This window comes from Chaetodon auriga, chromosome 10 (assembly GCF_051107435.1).
Source record: "Chaetodon auriga isolate fChaAug3 chromosome 10, fChaAug3.hap1, whole genome shotgun sequence".
In the NCBI taxonomy this organism is placed as follows: domain Eukaryota; kingdom Metazoa; phylum Chordata; class Actinopteri; order Chaetodontiformes; family Chaetodontidae; genus Chaetodon; species Chaetodon auriga.
Window position 1 is genome coordinate 21,742,193 of NC_135083.1, and position 20,223 is coordinate 21,762,415.

At 41.0% G+C, this 20,223-nt stretch overlaps 1 protein-coding gene across 1 annotated transcript in view; it reads left to right on the plus strand.

The window, feature by feature from the left end:
- LOC143326519 (vitamin D3 receptor A) overlaps nucleotides 1-20,223 on the plus strand; it is a 69,344-nt gene that overhangs the window by 37,197 nt on the left and 11,924 nt on the right. The window contains exons 3-4 of the mRNA XM_076740097.1: nucleotides 7,899-8,046; nucleotides 9,417-9,547. Of these exons, the coding sequence (XP_076596212.1) occupies nucleotides 7,901-8,046; nucleotides 9,417-9,547 (277 nt within the window). The 5' untranslated portion in view covers nucleotides 7,899-7,900. The remainder of the gene's footprint in view (nucleotides 1-7,898; nucleotides 8,047-9,416; nucleotides 9,548-20,223) is intronic.

The following is a 20,223-nucleotide window of genomic DNA, read 5'->3' on the forward strand; positions in this document are numbered from 1 at the left end:
GGATCAGCATCTTGGAGTGGAGCCTGTGTTTATAGCTAATGCACAGAGGGGCATTATGCTACAAGTGTATTAGCGTGTGATATGGATGTTAATAATTTATTCATGATTGATTCGTCACTGCTAAGAATTGGATTGAAAGTACATTACTGTAACTGAAGTTGGCAAGACATCACTTTTATCTGTGATTTATTTCCGTTTTTGAAACATGCATCTACAAGTCACAATATGACTTATTGCATAACTAAAGAGAGATCTTGAAGATACCTATAAAGGCATCGCTTTGGTTTGCAGATTGCAGACCAAAGATCTCAGTGAAATCCATTTCAAAGGGTTTGATTACATGTGGATACTTAAGGCTGAAGATCCAAATTGATTGAAAGGAAGCTGCTTAATTGTTAGTCTGTATATGTTTGTATTTGTGCATGTGTCAGGGGGTGTGCCACATACCAACCAATCACGTCAGTCCCTCTGCGAAGCATACTTATGTAGCCAATTGGGACAGTCCATTCATATTTTTCAAGCAGATCTGACACACACACACACACACACACACACACACACACACGTTCGCATCAAACCCCCCTTCCTTTTAATTGCCTCAGGCTCATTTGTTGGATGTGCAGGCAGCTGTATAAAGCCAGAGCTCTGCCTTCTCTCTCCTCCATGTGTTGTGACCTTGCTGCATTGTACAATATTGTACTGTACTGAAACACACTGTAGCCTATTGATGCTGTCATTCATGTTTTGTTTTGCTGCATCCTGCATTATAATTTACTCAGTTTACATTATGCAATAGCTATGTGACTGAAACTGTCATTTCATTACATGTTTCCGTGCCTTTCTTCTGTTTTGTACATTTTACAGAGAGTTTATTGGGCTTCCATTCATTGAAATAAATGACAATGTTATATCAATTAGTAGATTGTAACACTAACTCCAAATTAGTATGAGTGTAGAGTATTCTGTTCAGCCTACCTGAGACTAGCGGGACTTGGCTGTGGGAGCATACCTGTGGACCTGTTTTAATCTCTCCATAACCCACTGCTGGCTGCCAACTGAGAGGAAAAAAAAGACCCTGGCTTTCATCTTTGTGTCCCACATTGAGGTTTGGATCCGGAGTTGGTTGTTGGGGTTCACATGCTCACACGCTTACTACTCTGTGATTTCTTACCTTGCCTTTGATGAGGATTTACAGGAGCCAAATACCTGGCAATTGACCATTTTAAAAAGAAAACCCACAGGTGGTCAAACAGATTTTCACTTGTGATGTGTGACTGTCCAGCTCAGCAAACAAATCAAGTCAAAGCCAAAGACAGCAGAGCCAGAAGTCTCTGTGTAACATCATCGTGAGGAAATGTAAGGAGTGGCCGAGCAGGTTTTGGAGTGTGTGTGTGTCTATGTGTGTTAAGCTCTGGTTGGCCGCTTTGTTGTATTGCACTAGACTGCGGTTTTATGGCTGTTAGCTGTTAGTGAGGCCCACTGTGAGGCGGCTGGTGGTAGAAGTAGGCCATGCTCCCTGTTGTGCCGCCTATAGAGTGAACCCCTCTATACGCAACAGATTCCATTTCCTATGGTACCCTCCTATACTGAGCCTTATACAGGACTTGGCAGCACTGTGTTACTGCTGAACTTTGAAGAGAAATTATGTGAAAGGAGAGATTGAGAGCTGTATTATGTTGGAAAATATAAATGAATAAACAGGAATTGATGGAAGACTTGATTATTGCAGGACTCACTGACCCACATTAGGACATCACCTACAAAATAGCAGCGGGTGGTCGTAGCTTTTTCTCTGATCCATCAACACGTTTCCTCACACAATGTGGTGAGATCTGGGTCATCCGGCTGCTACAGCGTTTGCATTTTGAATCAAATTTGTAGACCTTAAACAGAGATGCAGTTGTGATAGACACTAAATTTCCAAAGTCAGTGCAGGTGTAACAAAAGCGTCCTGCTTGTCTGTAAGCAGGTGCTGGTTTAAACAAAGAAGGTCCTCTTTGAGACAGTGTTGTGATGCTTTATTGGTCCCTGGTGGGAAATTGTCTAGTCTCTTGCCACCTCTATTGGGAGGTCAGGGGTCAGGGTCAGCCACAGAGCAGCAGCCCTGCAGCTGCTCGGGGTTTGGATGCAGTAGTTCAGGGACACTTTTGCAGCGTAGATGCTAGCTGGTATGGTGATGTGAACTTCGCTCCTCAGTTTATGGACAATCTCTTTAACCTCTAAGCTTCCCTGTTGCCAAGTTCAAACCAGTTCAGCAGCACATGGCTACTCTGTAAACATGTGACATGAAAGGTGGGAGTCAAAGCACCAGTCAAACAAGACTACTGAACGCTCTGTTTATGGTGCAGGTTTTTTAAAGATGTTGACCAATGACCAAGGCGCTTCAGTATGTTTAACATATTCCCTCTGCTTGGGATGTATTTTCATTGAAAATATTCGAATTTTAGAAATGTTTGACCTCACCAGCCACAAGATAATTGAAATATGTCAGGGAGGTTCCTAAGGGATTTTCCAGGGGATCCACGGGGGGGGGATAAAGGGTCTTCCCAATTAGTTTTCAATGCTAGGTTAAATCAAATCCCACGTACAAACTAGAGGACATTATAAGAAGGGGGTGTGGGGCTCAATGTTTCTTCACACAAATGATCAATTTTTCCTCTATTTGAGCAGTTATTGAAACAAAGTAGAAATTTTGTCATTTAATTTCGTCCATGCAGATTTTATCCCATCTGTTGTTGAACAGCAAAATCCACAATAATCAGTTCTGTCAGTGTCTGAAAGCATTTATCAGGTTGTGAAAACACCACATTCTGGTGGAGGCCACCAGACTGTCATTAATTATCAGGCTCGGTCTCAGTGTTGTAGTGACAAAATGCTCAGTCATGGTGATGATATTTGATGGGACTGTTGCAGTTTAATCAATACATCGAAAAGTCCATGACATGCTCCATTTAACGGAAAGCCACACACACACACACACACACACACACACACACACACACACACACACACACACACACACACACAGGCTGCTAGTCCAAGCCTCCTTCAAGTATATTGCATAGTAGATGGAGTACATACTAATCCTTATTATATAGCATGGGACATGCTCCTCTTTCCTCCTCCTCAGTCAGGTGGTCTTGTTGTTTTTAATAGCTCATGGGCTGATAGAGGTTTTGTAAATTGGAACATCAGATTTATGATTGGAGGGAAGCATGAAAACAAATGCAGCTCAGTACTATGACTGGCCTCCAGTCATAGTACTGAGCTGCATTTGTACGGCCTGGAGAGTAAAGAAAAGCAGACAGAAAGGCACAAGAGAGCTACGTGGCTTCGCAGATAGAGGACTTTCTACTGAAGCAGGGACTTATCGGTTGTCAGTACAGAAATTATTGGTATAAATACTGAGGAATGTTGTTGTTTTGAAGTGCAAGCTGAGGGTTTTAAACATTTTTTACATCTTTTGAATATGTACGGTCTCATGCACTGACGTTAGGGAACGTGTGTGTTTGTGAGCCTGTCGACTAAAGAACCTGAAATAACTAAAAACATGTTTTTACTGTGGGTAACAAGCACCCCTCCACTAACCTTTACAGGTGTACCCAAGCATTGTATTGGCCATTACAGGACCAGCCTGTAATGGCCTGTAATGTTATTATGTTTGAGAGTGCTGCTTTTAAACAGACCGTGGCCTTTTGGCCATATTTTGATGGATTTTCTGAATGAAATGCTTGTGTCATTTATTGGAAACAAAAAAACAAACTATTTTCCTGTCTGATTCAGTAAGGAATACAAAATCTCATTCACTGAATGTGTCTCACTTCGTGGGGTCTTAATGGTCTGCCTCATGGACTTAAGTGTTTACGTGCCATGAGCGGGTTTATGAATTTTAATTCTGCGAGATGGCACTCAGCTGTCCTGCTCACCGCTTCGGAGAAGAAAATAGCATCAGCAGATACAGACAGAATGGCTCTGCTGTAATCCGGCCTGATTATCCCTCCCACTAAATGTTTCATCTGTTGACATTAGATGTCACTTGTAGCCGACTCTGCGTAGCTCTCAGAAGCAACACAGACAATTGTTTACAGTCGAGGATGGAGAGAGAGATTAGTGGAAAAGGGAGGGGCAAACGAAGAGTGAAGTGAAACACACACACATAGATATATATGTATATATCTATCTATATGTATGTAAGGCGGCAGAGAGAAAAGGCTTGTTCGTGGAACAGTTTCCTCATTGGAAGTGAGTAATCATACTGTAATTTTTTTTTTGTAAATTTTTTTTTTTTTTTAAATGGATTTCATAAAATTGGCACCCAAAAAGTATCATCCACGAATATGTATTGAAGTCAAGGTACCAGTGTTGAATATTTTTGATTGAATGATACCCATCTTGCACTGCTAGATCCAAATCAGTCAGTCAGCACCAGTCCTGGTGCCAAGCCATTAGGTTTATAAGCTTAATTTATTGATATGATATGACTGAAAGATGAGCTTGGAGAATGTGAAATTGACGTTACACGATCTGCTGAGAGAAGATGAGAGACACACTCAGTTCACTCTGACTGTACGGAGGTATGTCAAAGTGAACAGGCACTGGCATGCAAATTCAATTCTGACCTGCCATCAAGTTACTCACACATTTGACATCAATTACCAACAGCTGACCCACCAGTGATGTTATTTTAATCTGCGAAAGCGACGGCTAAAGATGAGATGCTGCTACCTGAATGTTTTCTACACTGCTCTTCACCATTAAGGACGGAGGAATAGAGATTTAACAGATTTGTTACCATCTGAGTTTGGCAAATTTTGTCAACCTCAGAACCAGGAGTCACTCACTGCTGCACCCAAGTCATTTTTCACGTTCATAAACTCTAAATTTCATTTGGATATCCTGCGAAATGCTCACACTATAGAGCCCTGCTGCCAGGAAGGAATGCAGCGCTGCAAAACCAAGGCTGAGGTGAAGAAGAAAGGATCCTATTTTCTCCAATATCAATCCATTAAAATATGCCCACAGACATCTGTAGTTTTAACACTTGGGTAAACTAATCTCCTAATCTCCTTTAACATGTGGTTGACTGTTCTACACGAATATTGTCAAAGAGGGAATGTTAAGAAAAGATGAAAATGATGTAACGTATAGAAATCATTAACCAGGATGTTCTCTCCTTCTCTGTGACATTTTCCATACCTGACTGCTGCCTCTTAAAAAGGAGAAGATGATAATGGTGAAGATGCTCATTGAATCATTTATTCAGTAGAAAGGTGTAGATTGACAGACATTTAGAAAGTAAAAGCATGAAAAAACAGAGCAAATAACGAGGTTGGGAGAGAGAAAGGAGGAGAGATGGGATTACCAGCCTGGCAGCTAAAAGTCCGCCGCCTTTTCTCTACCAACTAATCATGCTGACTATAAATTAATAAGAATGCTAATTATTAAGCAGTGTTACAAATGAAAAACTAGTGAGAGAAAACACATAAAGAGGAAAAAAGAGTGACAGAGAAGTGATTAAAGGAGAAACAACACTGGAGTTGTTAATTACAGACCCGGAGCCTCCTCACACTGTTGTTAATCAGCACCACTAATGAAACTGCAGGCTGTTTTGCTGTTGTTTTTGCAGATATGTTTGTCACGCTGTCTCTCCATTCTGCCCTCTCCATCTTTTTCATTATTCACCTGCTGCTGCAGGAGGAAAAAAAAGCTGTTTTTTGTGACATGATGACTAATGGTGTGTGTGTGTCTTGTTTTTACATGCACATCTGTCCTGTCAACACACTCCTCACCCACCCGCCCCAACACACACTGCAAGCCGAAGTCGCTGATATGTTTGTGAATGAGAAAACACCCGTGCTTACATGTTAACCACATAGACGCATAGATGGTCAACATGCATTAAAATGTCACTCTGGGGCTGTGTGTGCATGTTTGTGTGTGTGTGCGCTTCTGGGTAGTGATGCTTCACAGCCAGTTGCTCCTTGATCACACTTACACGTGTTTATGTTTTCCTGGGAACTGGTGCTGAAGCTTCAGCTAGCCAAGATGTAATGAGAGCTAATGGAGTCTGACTATGTTTGTCTCCATCTTAGCTTATGCTCTCACCTGCCTCTCGCCTCTCCTCTTTCATTATTACTCTCTTGCCAATCTGTCGGTCCTCCACGCACGCCTATCTCTTTGTCCTCGTTTGACATTATCTGAGTCCCGCTTCTATGCACGCTATATTCTGCAGCCACGTGACGGTTTTTTCCGCACTGAGCCCGAGTTCATTGCATGTACCCCCTCCTGTTTTTGCCCTCATTTGGCTGTCTTCCCCTCACATGACCTCTCCCTCTCTTGCATACAGATTTCTCCGTAGTCTTCGTCTACGGGCCCAGATGTCTTCATTTAAGCACAACAGCACCATAAACCTAACCATGTGTTTGTTGCATTGGGTATTTCCACGTCTTTATTACATTTTGAGTCTTTTCCTTGTATTAAATTCAAACAAATGACCTTTCAGCACATTTCAAATGTGAAGGCTGAATTTGAACCCTGAAAGAGACAGTGAAATGAACACATTGAAACAGTCACATTGAGGAAAACAGTCATCCTGTACTAGTTGGTGTGAATATAGAATCAAACCAATAAAGCCACTTTTCATGTTTTAAGTCATCCCTCTGCCCTCTCCGATCAAAACCACCTACTTTGCTCACTTTCTCATTCTTTTTCTTCCTACAACAAAAACTGTGCAGTGCGTTTAAATGAATTTTAAGGTAGAGACCCACACCTGATTTAGTTCTACATTACTAATCTAATTTGCATCCTGTCACCTTTACCTTATGTCCCCTCATTAGCTTTATTCACTCTAGAAATGCCGAATGATTAAGGAGGGATCTTTGTTGCACATCATACCCCTCTGTTTCCTATCTGTATCTTCACAATTATCCAATGATCTGGACTAACTAAATAAATAAAAGATAGCATATAATTAACAGAAGAGGCTGTTTGTCAGTACATATAAAACTGACTTTAGACCACTCAAACTTCTCGATTAACATATTTTTCCATGTGTCCCAAAAGGTTTTATTCAGTTTATTCACTCATGTTCATGAGTGCGTGATTTAGTTATAGTTATTGTACAGGACTCAGATAATGTCAGCCATGTTATGCATTTTGTGCATCGACCAACACTTGACCTACGGATCAAACCTACTATGAACGCTTTTCCTTAATTTCTCTGTTCTCCTCTCTGACTCAGACTTCAGACAGAGGATCTTTGTTCAGATTGATATGGATTAGTTTGCTCACAGTTGGCCTGCTGGTGTGTGTTTCTCTACTGCTGTTTATTTCATAGGGACAGCCAGATGGTGTGAGTGTTGGTGGAAAAATGAGCACTGTCGAGAATATTTCATCTTATCAGTCATTTCTTAGCCTTTGGCAAGTTTCCCTCTTTCTGTCATTAATTCTATTTCCAATTAACATTCTAATTTCACGATTCTTAATATTCCATGTGTATGCATTTGTGTGTGTGCGCGCGTGTGCGTGTGTGTGTGTGCGCGCGCGCGCACCTGTGTCTGCTGAGTCATTCAGCCAATAGCTGTGAGATTCAGAGTGTGACTGTCAATGCCTTTTGCTTAATATGCTAATAGTCCGATACCTGTTTGTATAAGAAGAGGAAAACACACCCCTCCCCATCAAGCACACACTCAAACACTCCCACACAACACCCGAGCAGGGGAAACTGATTTGTGAGCTTTGTTCGAGGTTGGTGAAATTCAAGGATGCGCACAGACCGTCTGTGTCAGTCAGTCTTTTCCTTTTTATGTGTTTCACTTGAAAAACAAGGAGCAAGGCAGCAGAGTAAAAAGCTCTAATCTCTTCTCTCCTTTTTTTTTTTTTGTTTCTTTCCTTGGCAGTGATGGAGCCCATGACGGTGACGACGTCGGTGGTCGGACCGGATGAGTTTGACCGCAATGCCCCACGGATCTGTGGCGTGTGCGGCGACAAGGCCACTGGCTTCCACTTCAACGCCATGACGTGTGAAGGCTGCAAGGGATTCTTCAGGTGGGTGTTGTCCCTGAGTTATCTTCACATCGTCTGCTTTGCTTTTTGTGTTCTTTGGAGTTTTTAAAGTGTGTCTGATGAGGGGATTGTAGTTCTCAGCATGCATCCATTTGCTTTATCTTAGACATGGTGTACTTTAACAGTGATTTCACTGCTAACTTTAACTCAATTTGTACATTTCAAATTTTTCAGTTTCCCTATTTCCCTATATTAAGGTTCAGAAATCAGGCTCATTTTGACTTTCAGACAGGTGTTGAACGTGTCTGCGAGAAACACTGCAGACACTTTTTGGTGGTCTTTTCAGTGTTTCATACGTTTCAATCAATAATGTATAACTTGAAACAAATGGGCACCAATAATTGTTGTTCTTCCTAATGTATTTATGTATTCATTTTGGGGGGTTGAATGTCGGCAACATCAAATTGTGTAATTGTTTTAGTACTCTGGCTGCTCCTCCCTAGCATGTTGCCTAATAGCAAATGAGCATTCAAAGAGGAGTATGTGTGTGTGACAGCCTGATGCCAGTAATATTTTATGATGAAACCTTTATTTAACCAGGGAAGTCCCACCCAGACCACATCCTTGAGAACATTAACAAGACAAAAACAAAATATACAGTATCACCTCACAGAGTCATAAGTAATCCTGCGTAGACAGAAATGTATACACTGTGGTTTGGGTTGGGGTTCTGTTTTTCTGTCTGGCTGCATGAACGTTCACGCAGTGTTTTCAGAATAATATGCATTATTCATTTGAGTCCATAGACCTTCTGTGTGTTTTCTGCTTTTCCCTTCTATCTTGTTCCCTCTCACATTCATTCACACACAAGGACACACAACACACACAGCTTTTTTCCAAATACACTGAGAATTCTAAGCTAATAAAGCATTTGAATTAGTTTAAGTCTCAGCGGCCGAAGGGAGAAAAGTAGACATCATCCCTTCAAACAAACATAGATCTTTTTTATTATGAATGGAATAAATGATTTAAGGCAGACTTCAATTAGTAATTATTAAAAGTCTTCATGTAAAATATATGTACTGTATTCTGCATGTAAATTGATTAGTGCATTACTTTGGCTGTGATGCTCGTTCCTAAATGTTACGTATTTAAAATATTCATCCAAAAGAGCATTTCACTTGACTGCCTATTTCGATATAGTTTGTAGTTAAGTTTTGGTTCTGAAATGATTATACACACTGCCTGTTTGTTTCACCTGGGTTTGTATTTAAAAGTCCCTTAGATGACAGTTACATTATCATCAATAACAAATACCAGGCGTGAAGTCACCTCCTTCTGTCCCTGCAGTGGCATATTTGAATATACTCTTCTAAATGAGTAACTGACTAATTGCTTGTTTAATCCTAAAGGCGCAGTATGAAGCGTAAAGCCTCCTTCACCTGTCCATTCAACGGGAGCTGCACCATCACTAAGGACAACCGGCGCCACTGCCAGGCCTGTCGCCTCAAACGCTGCATTGACATCGGCATGATGAAAGAGTGTGAGTTGGCTTTTTCTGACGTTCTAGTAATGCCGCAAATTTTTGGGGAGTGAGCAAAGCTTTATTTATACAACGATTTTGAAACACACAGTTAAGCAGAGCTTCACTCGCATGAAAAGATAAAATGAATAAACAAATAAGGTAAAAAAGACAATACAATATAAAACACAGCATAATGAGAGACGGGGAAGATTCCATGGGGTTGGGGCTAAACAGCGAAGGCACAATCACCTTTTGTTTTGCAGTTCGAGTGGAGGATGGGTGAAATGCTGAGACCAGAGGATGGGAGTGGTGGAGAAGTGGAATACGAGTAGATCAGAAATGTAACTGGGATCAAGGTCATGCACAGCTGCAGAAGTAATCAACAACATCTTGTAGTTTATTCTGAGTTTTACAGGAAGCCGGTGGAGGGAAGCAGGTACACAGCTAATGTGGGACCATCGGCTCGTTCTATTAATATGGTTTTAGCACAGCTTGACTGAGACGCATGTAGAGGAAATTACAATAATTAAGGTGGGAGGAAATGAAAGTGTGAATCAACAGTTCAAGATCTGTAGAAGACAACATCTGATTTTTGCATTATTACTTAGCTGAAGAAAACAGATACTAAGAGTCTTATAGACCAATAAACTGAGCAGCTGCAGAGGAAAAGTCATCAGGACCAATTAAAAGAATTTCTGTTTTGTCAGGGTTTAGGTGGAGGAAATTCAGACATCCATCACAGCTTGGAGATTGGCCTGTAGTTCTCTCACCAGGTCGGGTCTAGAGATGTTTTTTTTTAGAACTGGCTGAACAATGGCAGCTTTAAAATAAGATGTAAGCTGTAGGAGAGTGGTTGAAAGTAGAGAGAAAGCTGGGACCGAAGACACGAAAGATGGATTTTAGGAATTTTGTTGGAACTCTGTCACATGGAGGAGGGACGCATATGAGCTACAGTGTTTACTGGATAAGACTCTGCAGGGAGATAGGAGCAAATCCAGACAGTTAAGTCGGATAGCTGAATGATGTGGATGGTAAAACAGACAGTGGACAGTTGAACCTCAGACCATCGGCCTTGCCTACAAAAAAGCTAAGATATTTTCACAGTCCACAGAAGATGAGGCGGGAGTGACAGGAGGAGAGGGATTTACAAGCCGGTTAATGGTGCGAAACAGGAGCCTTGTGTTTATTACCATTAATTAAGGCAGAAAGGCAGCTCTCGCTAGTCGGCTGCAGTTTAAGCAATAGCTCCTTCATATGGAGGTGATGAACTTTACATTCAGCCTTCCTATATACTCCTCTTTGTCTCCTGATACTGTTGTTGATCCAAGGGGTTGTATTAATAAGTGGGACAGTGCTGGAAGTGTGAAGAGTGGATGCACACATATTAAAACAAAGACTTGATCATTAATATTAGTGTAGTGAGTGGGGCATTTGGTCAGATTAGAAAAGTAGCTGGAAAGATGTGGCTGCTCATTAAAGATGCCAAAGTAGATTATATCTTTCTGGTTTACTGTTGTAGGTAGTAAAGGTGCATCAAAGTTATTACATTTGAGACCACAGACAAAGTCAGTCTTTGACATCCTGCTTGAGGATGCAAAGACAGTGGCTAAGACAGATCCAGGACTGTTTAGGTCGCATCACATGATTTGAGAAAATCATTAAAACAACAACAACTTCTTTACATTCCCATCTTACCCTATAGACAGATATTTTCAGATTGCTGAAAGAAACTTGAGATTTAAAGAGACGTAACCACATTGAAACTTTATATCTTGCTATCATCATCCTCATTCCAATTACTGTATATCTAATATCCACTGATTAAATGATCTTTATTTGCTTTCTAATCCTCTGTGCGACTACAGAAAAGCATGGAATATTTAGATGTACAAACTATGTGGAGAGGTTGGCTGGTGCATGCGGCAAATAAGTTTCCCACTTGCACAGCATTTAATCTAATACTTAGAGACATTCAGGATGAACAGCAGCCAATAAAATCAGCTGTGGAGTGTAAATTGATTTGCAACAAAGAGACAAGCATTAGTGGTTATGCATGAGGTAGGCTGTATCGTATGGCAAACAGGACAAACAGGAGCAGAAAATAATTGCATTTAAACCTGCTGCTTCTGTTTTCCGTCATCAGTGCAGTTTAGACGTGTTACAGTATAGTAATGAAGCTTAACTGGATTGAAATTGCATTGTCTTGTCTTGTATGTATGAAAGGCTTTATGACACAGCTCTGCTCTTAACCATGTTGATTGTGCACACAGTGTCAGGACGTAATACACGTAGAATGCACTGTGGAGGGAGAATGAGACATCATCTCATTCCTTGTAATGCAAAATGACACCTCGTCACAACCGATTCATGTTGACTAACACAGAGGGTGTCTTTATTCTGGTTGGACAAATTGTCACATTTTGTGCTAGTTTTTACGTCATCAGTCCTGCATCCCAATTTTTTAAATGTATGCACCACTTTTCTTCATAACAGGGTTCCCAGTAAGAGTGTCCCTACGTTTAAACAAATGTACTCATGAATAAGAAGTAGAACTGACAGCAGTGCATCAGCAGAACTGTGTCAAGTAGTGGATGTTAAGAGGAGAGTGAGAGAAAGAGAGGGATGACAGGAAAAAAGTCCCGTTCAACAATGGCTCTCATAGAGAGACACACAATGGTCTGGCCCAAATTTCATTCACAAACACATGTGAAACCGAGATGATGAAGGGCAGGCTTGACCACTAATAGCCACGTGACTGGAGTGTCTGTATTTCATTGAGAAAAGGTGAGAGAAGAGTGAGTGGGCAGAGTGAGTGGGCAGAGAGAGATAAAGAAGAGGAGAGGGAGAGACTAAAGAGTATAAAATGGTCTGTTTGTTTGTCTCAGCTAGCATGCAGGTCCATGGGGTGGAGGAAGTCCACTGTACTCACTGCGGAGTACTGCGGCTCTTCTTCTTGTCTCTACAGTGTGCAGCCATTCTTCCACACATACAAAACTTACAGGCAGCAGCTTTATTCATGTTGTGTACTGGCTGTACAAACCTAATCTTAAACCTGGTCAAAAATGTTAGTTAATTACCACCAACTGTAATTGCAGAGGCAGAATCACTCCAGGGTGGTGCTGAGAAGAAAGCAGGATGGCATGCTAGCAATTAGTGCTTGACATTAAAAGCATAATTTACATTATTGACTCTTCTTGATTCCCATCACAGTCGCCTGATGGTAGCAGGTATGAGTTCATCCACAGTCTGTGATTGGAGCAACGGGCATTGTCATAATATTAATATGCACGACACATCCACTGGTTCCATTGATTCAGTGTTGTGCAACAACCATCAGGGGGGCGGAATCTTTTCCCATCATGGTGTATTTTTAGTTTTATAACATCCTTTGATGGCCATACTAAATTATCACACTAACCTCTAGGGATGTAACGATTTACAGAATGTTGCGATATGGCAATAGAAATATGGCTTGATGCCATCGTGGGAGTCTGTTGCTATCGACCGCGACGTTACTTACTTGTTATTTACCACCGCTCCTTGTCGGAAATTGTATTGTTTTTGCATGAACAGCAGAGAGCACAGTCATAGTTAAGAAGACGGACTCCCGTCCCAGTTGAACGTGTTTTAGAGCACTAATGACGCTTGAGCTTGGCCTTTATCCATCACTGTGAACTTGGACACACCGGCTTGCCTTTGACTTCAACTGACTTCTACAGAATTTTTTGTATGGTTGTTTTTTTTGTAAACAGGAATTGCCTCGCAGGCCACATGGTAGTTTAATCTATTTCAGAAATGCCATAACTGTTGTGAAGTTGCCACTTAATAGGACTTTTTCCTGATGTATAATTGATTTACTTGCCCCAATATGTGCTCTTGGAAAACAAATCAAGAGTGTATTGCAAAAGCAATCACAATGCTGTGTTCAATCTGCATTTATGGCTGCAGGACATGCAATCTTCATGAACTGGAAAATGGTCTGTTACAGTGTGGATAACTTCCAGGGCTGCACCTCCAGTCACAAAAATATTACAAGGGCCCCTTTTATACCCTCAAAATATGAATGTTGTGAATCTGCTAATGTCCAGGTCAGGTCGAATCCAGGTTTAGTAGGTCATGATCGATGCATCATCTTGAGCCTGTGTCTGCTTCATGTGCATCCTTGTTTTGTTCTGTGCTTCTGTTTGGTTATTTGGACATAGAAACACACTGCCTAAAAAATAAAGTACACGCCAAGGCTAGGATGAAGGTGTGACACTGAGCATTGATTAGTTAAAGAGTATTTGTTTCTCAGCTGGAGTTGTGTCCAAACACAGAGACGGATACAGAACCCTCATATGGGTGCACACCAGATGCACATGCTGCACATATCAGCAATGTTGAGTTAGTAATGCAGACATGGTCCTGAATGATCTCTTCGTTGTTGTTTGTGTTTGTGGTTGCCATCAGGGGTATGCCTTTGGTCCTGTGATGTGTATAAGTTGCTCATATGACAGACTCTTGCCAAGTAGGAAAACACATGAATGTTTTGTGCATATTTCTACACGTTGTGAGCATGTTCTCCATGTGAGCACGTTGCTAACAGTTGCTTACTGTATATGTGTGTACCATCAGCCTGTCTCACTGGGAATCTTGTGACAGCACTAACAAACAAGACACTAACAAGCTTGAGAAGGGACCTTGTCCTCTATCCTGAAGAAATCAATATGGTCATTAATCATGAGCTCTTCTCCTCTTCCGGACCTTTTGAATGTGATTTAAGGAAAAAAATGGTTTCTCCTAGAGGAATAAAAACATTTCTATTATGGTGACATTTTGCACATGCATGCTTTAGCTGTGATGCTGAAGTCCTCTGCTTTAAATTTTGATTTTGATTGTTTATTTACTGCTTACTATTATTTCATAAGTTTTGTTGCCACTTTTAGCCAAGCTTTCTATTTGCGTTACTTGGTGTTTGTATTTCTAAAAATAAAGGCTGAATAAATTGTTTTTTTTCTGGTTTAAATCTTAATTTTTAAGGGAAGATAGGGTACTGTATTCATGTCAGCCTCGTCGAGGATTAATTAGAATTCAGTTACTCTCTGTTTAGCGTGTATATGTGTGTCTGCTTGTATGCCATCCTTTCTTTATGTTGGCAGCTTTGTCTGTGCTTCACCACCATTCAGACCAGAACCTGTGTGTGTGTGTGTGTGTGTGTGAGAGAGAGAGAGAGAGAGAGAGTGCCCTCTGTGAGCTGTGCCAGCTGAGATCGTAGTAAACACCCCTACGCTGTCCTAGTTTGACAGGGGTTAGAGAGAGATGCCAGGAAGAGACCTCCCCGCTTGAGTGTGCGGGTGTATGTATTTGCTTGCTGTGTTTATCTGTTTGTGCCGGTGTGTATTTGTAACAGGATTAGAATCACAGGAGAGTGTCTGAAATGTTTTAGCCTTTAGATGAATGAATTCTTGCCCTCTGTGCCTTTTCAGTAGCAAAGCTTCTCCTGTGGTGCTGCCCTCCATTTGCCTCCCTTAATTCATATTCCTCATCCTCTCTCTGAGTCTTTTGTGGTCTGTCTCTTTAACAACCTTCACACCTGCATTACTGCAAGTGCCAGATGCTCAATTTATAGTTAGATCAAAACCATGCCAAATGGAGGTGTATATGCATCCAGAAAGCAAAGGCTTGCTCTCTCAGACTATTTAGCTTATCGTTTAAAGCATATTTAGAATAAACCAGGCACATTTAGCACTCATTGCACCCTTGCAATATAGCACATTTATTTAGCAGCAACTCCACCAGCAAATGAATTGCAGACGATGGAAAGATTCTGCAGTGTTAACTGATAAGAGACACAGGTGCGTGAATGGTTAGACTAAAGCCCACATGAATTAAAGACGTGTTTTTAAAATTGCTGAGTGGACACAATCAACCACCACCAAAAGTGTTTATACTTCTCTCCTTCCTGCCACCATGCACACCATTGTGATCTGTTGATAAGCCATTCTGTCTCACACACACTCAGCATGTGTTGATGCCCTGATGCCTGGCTGACCTGATTTTACCCCTTGAAACTACACAGGCCCAGGGTGGCAGTGAGGAAAATACTGGCCACACACCAAATCCAGCTTGACATATATCACACCAAATCTTAGCGTTAGCAGGCTCCATTGTGTTGAGCAGGTCGGTCGGCTGGTTAATGAGTAAGCCCGCTGTGAACCTCTGGCCTCCACAACAGGGAGACTGTGCCTTTCCCTCTTTTTCAGTGTCTGTGGCCTTGCTGGTGTTGACCAAACCCTCACTGTTTGCCATTCTTTCTTTCTGTCTTTCTTTCTTTGCTCCTCTCTGCCATGTAGGGCACCTCATCACCACGTCCAATCAGTCGCTTTCCAAACAGCAAACTTTCTTTTTGGTAAACTTCTGTGCATCTGCCAAGCACTGTGGGGTGGTCAAGATGTTCCTTTGATGGTCTGTTGTTTTTTGTGGACTCCTGCCTTAATGATGCCATCCAGGGCTCAAACTTGGCTTGGGACTGACTGGTTCAATCATGTCCTGGCCTCAGAATAGCTGCTTTGACGGCCTGTGCCAAACTTTGACCAAACTGTGCCTATTCATGATAGGGCTCCGTGCTGCATACTTGGATGTCCTCACCACAAAGAGTGGTTATGGGCAGTCCACTCCTGGCTTGAGACTGGATGGATATTGGAGTGCAGCCAAAGCCTAATTAATGACGGTGGGTCAAAAGAGATGAAAGCCAAGTAAATCCTTTGGTTAGCTAAGCAGTCAGATTCATTCAGTTGCCCTTTTAAGCCCGTGTAGCCAAACTCTTGTTGTTGTTGTTGTTGTCTGCATCACCGCATTATGCGGTTATGTAACCCTGCTTCTGTGGTTGCAATCCAGGGTGCAATCACTGAATATCCACTTCAAATATAGTTGTTTACAGCTTCCAGGAAAATAACCAGAATTTAGTATGAACTGCAGCACTATTTAATTTAGAATCATCCATGCCATCTCATTGGTCTTTTTAATTAGCAGCTACTGTAAATTATGTATTTATTTGGTGTTTCTATTCCTTTGATCCAAATATTTACTTAACCATTGTAAAGGCTGAAAGTTGTAGCTTGACACATGACAACATATTTTACATAGTTAAGGAAAAGGTAACAGGTACAACATTTAGAAATTGCTGTATTGACACATGAAGACATTTAAAAACCAGTTAAAAGCTAATTTATAGGAGGTTAGTATGACTTATTCAGAATTCTAAAAAATCTATAAAGATATTTTATGCTGCATTCAGCTGACACGAACAAGGTTTCTACCGCTTAAAAACAATCCATGCCATACGGACAACACAGAGCACGTAGCATCATTTGATGAAGCTACATTTAATGGCAGTAAAGTATGAATAGTGAGATAGTTTCTCTGTAGCTGCCATTGTCAGACTTGACGTTGTATCTGCACATGTTGCAGCTGCATGTCTTTTAACTGGTACAAGGAAGTTTGAGCACATTTCACCAATTTTAGCTTCACTCCACTGGCTACCCGTTCATTTTAGAATTCATTTTAAAATTCTTTTATTTGCTTTTAAATCTCTAAATGGTCTTGCCCCATCGTACCTCTCTGAGCTTCTGCACCCCTACACATCCACCCGATCTCTTAGGTCAGCAGACCAGCTGCTCCTGAGGGTTCCCAAAACTAGGCTGAAGCTCAGAGGGGATCGGGCGTTCTCTGTTGCAGCTCCAAAACTATGGAACGAACTGCCGCTGCACATTAGACAGGCCTCTTCACTGTCTAATTTTAAAAGTCTTCCGAAAACGCACCTTTTTTTCTTTGGCTTTTCACACCACTTAGATTGTTGATTTTATGTGCACAGATATTTTATCATTTTATCTTCTTATCTTTTTAATCTTTTATTTATTATGTTTTATTGTGTTTATTTTACTGTACAGCACTTTGGAAACCTTTGTGTTTATTTCAAATTGTGCTTTATAAATAAAATGGATTGGATTGGATGTTGTAACCTCATGGCTCTGGGCCTGTCTCTTTTTGGCAGTCACAGTCTGTCTGGCAGTCATGCTGTCTATCTGTCTGTCTGTCTGTCTGCACAGTTTAGCGCTTCATGGGTAATCGGCCACTGTGGCAGAGAGTCAAAAGGGTAATATGGGCCAAGGCAGTGACCTACAGAGCCAGGCTTCAGACCTGGATGACAAGAATACCAACTTAAACTTACTGTTTCTATATTCTGTGCTGTCTCTGTGTTCTGTGTGAAGGCTTCCACAATATTCTGAAGAAAGGCCCTGTGCAAGTGCCAGTTATTCTGTTTTGGGTTCTTTTTTAGTTCAGTGGTAAATATTTGGTCTGAGTATTGAACAGTACAGTTCTCCTAGTGTGTTGTTAGCTCTGTATTCTTTGTACAGTGTTCTTTGTGCACCAGGAACTTGTATGTGTTCTTAGCATAAACCACTAATGACGCAACACTATTCCTGTGTCTTTCATGGCTTTAATATATGTAGTTTAATATATGTGTGTATATACAGTATATGTGGGTGTGGTTATTCAGTTTCCTCTTTCGTAACTCGCAGGCACAAATTCTGTGTGTTTAGTGTGTATTTTATGATGTGTATAATCTTGTAACTCAATTAAAATAATGACAGTGACAGCGCTGAAACATATTTCAATTTAAGTAGTAAACCAGCTCTGTTTATAAAGTAGCCTAACAAGTAATGCAACACCGAAGGATTTTTTTTTCAGACCACCTCATTACAGATGTCACATCCACACACTGAACATTTGAGCTGCCTGTTTTTCATTGCATAAAATCTCTTCAGGCACGGCAGATTTCCTGTTTCACACCGTCAGTGGCAACTTTGCAGCACACATCCAGATGTTGGTCACTCAGTCTGTTTCTGAGAGGCGTCCTCAAAAGAAAAACATTGTGCTGCAGGAGTTGCATGTATTACTCATACTAAACTAAATCAAAGTAGAGAATGCAGTGGTGTCACACCAGCCTGAGTGTTGGAAATAAACTCTCCACATCAACAATTTAAAGTGGAGCAGTCAGACTAATGGAAGCTGCCTGGTTTAGTGTGTGCGGTAGATCTTAAGTCAATCTAGGGATTCGCTCTGCACTGCACTGAAACAAAGATTTTTAGGAAGCCAGTAGACCGAGGTGCTGTAGCTAATGTGACTAGTCAAACAGTGTTTCTGCTATATTCACCCACTCATGGTTTTCAGTGCATAGAATTGGCACTTATCACTGCTTGGCGTCAGTCATTCTGTCATTCACACGGTATTTTCACAGCAGGGGTGGCAGTGTTTTCAATTCTGCCCTGTTCTCTTCTGTTATTTGCAGCAATAAGCTAATGTTTTATGCTTAAAGTGACAGGAGGGTTTGACACTAATTCAGCTCTCTTCCCAATAACAGCATTTTAATGTGAAGACAGTGATTTTGCTGATACTGTGATGCCACTTCAGGAAATGTTCACAGTACCTGCGCGGTTTCGCTAACATTGCCAAAAGTTGACTTTCTTTTCTTGGTGTTGACATTTGTCAGTTTGTCTGGAAGTTGGTTTAAAACATTTCAAGTACCAAATAGATTTCATTCCAACTTTGAGATCTCATTATGATCACAGGGGTCAGACTTGGGCAAAGGCAGCCTTATTAAAAAACTGAAAAACGTAAATGAATAACATTTATCTTTTGTCTGAGTGTGTCGTGTTTTAAATCTAATATAGATAAATGTGAGTCTCCCACGATCTGATATAAATAATGAGTGTTGTGGAGAAAGATTTCACAGTAATGTAATGCTTGAAGACATGTGGAAGTGGCACGCAAACCCAGGAATTCCCAAAAGAACCTCTCATCTAGTCAAACCTAAAAGAGTCACTATAAACAGTATGTATAATCCATTCTGCACCACTGTGCCACTCTGACCGCAGTCTCTACTCCTGCAGCATGAATAAGGCAAAAGGCACTTAAACATCCAATACCTGCCCCATCAGCTGAAAAAAAAGGCAGCAGACATGGCAGGCCTTCGCTGCGTGCCAAACTAACGAAGAGTATGGTTCATGTAACCTGGGATGGAAATATTTGGAGCTTACATTACAGCTCCCTTGGGTTTTGAAAGTTAACTTTGTTTTACTGATAAGTAGCTCTGTTTTTTCCACAGTCCATCCTCAAACCCAATTCATTATCATCCACTTAAACAACCTCATTGCTTGTCTTTGACTTATTGTGGCCCAAACAACACACTTAAAGCTCTGCCAGTATGATTCTGTGATTCAATTATTACCTTTTTGTTTTCCCCTGTGCATACCATCTTTGTTATGCAGATAGTATAAAGAGAGTATGTTGACGCTACAGTATCTGACACCGTGTGTGGAGCTATGCATGTGTTTACTTTCACTAAATTAGACACAGTGAGAAGAGCCCATATTGATTACAAGACCTAGTGATACTTGGGGTGATGATGGAGTTAATTCTCGATTAAATCCTGTATTTCTTTTTGAATCAAGTAAAAAATTTCATTCCAAAACACAGATTTTCAATTCTTTCACTGATGTGAACGCAAGCCATTAATATGTGGAATTTATGTTATGATGAAGCAGCAGTTTAAGGCATGTGGTCGGGTGTGAGCAGCTCAGTATTTGTGAATTTGTGTGTGATGGTGAATTGATTTCGTCAGCAAGATATTTTAATATATCCTTTATTCCATT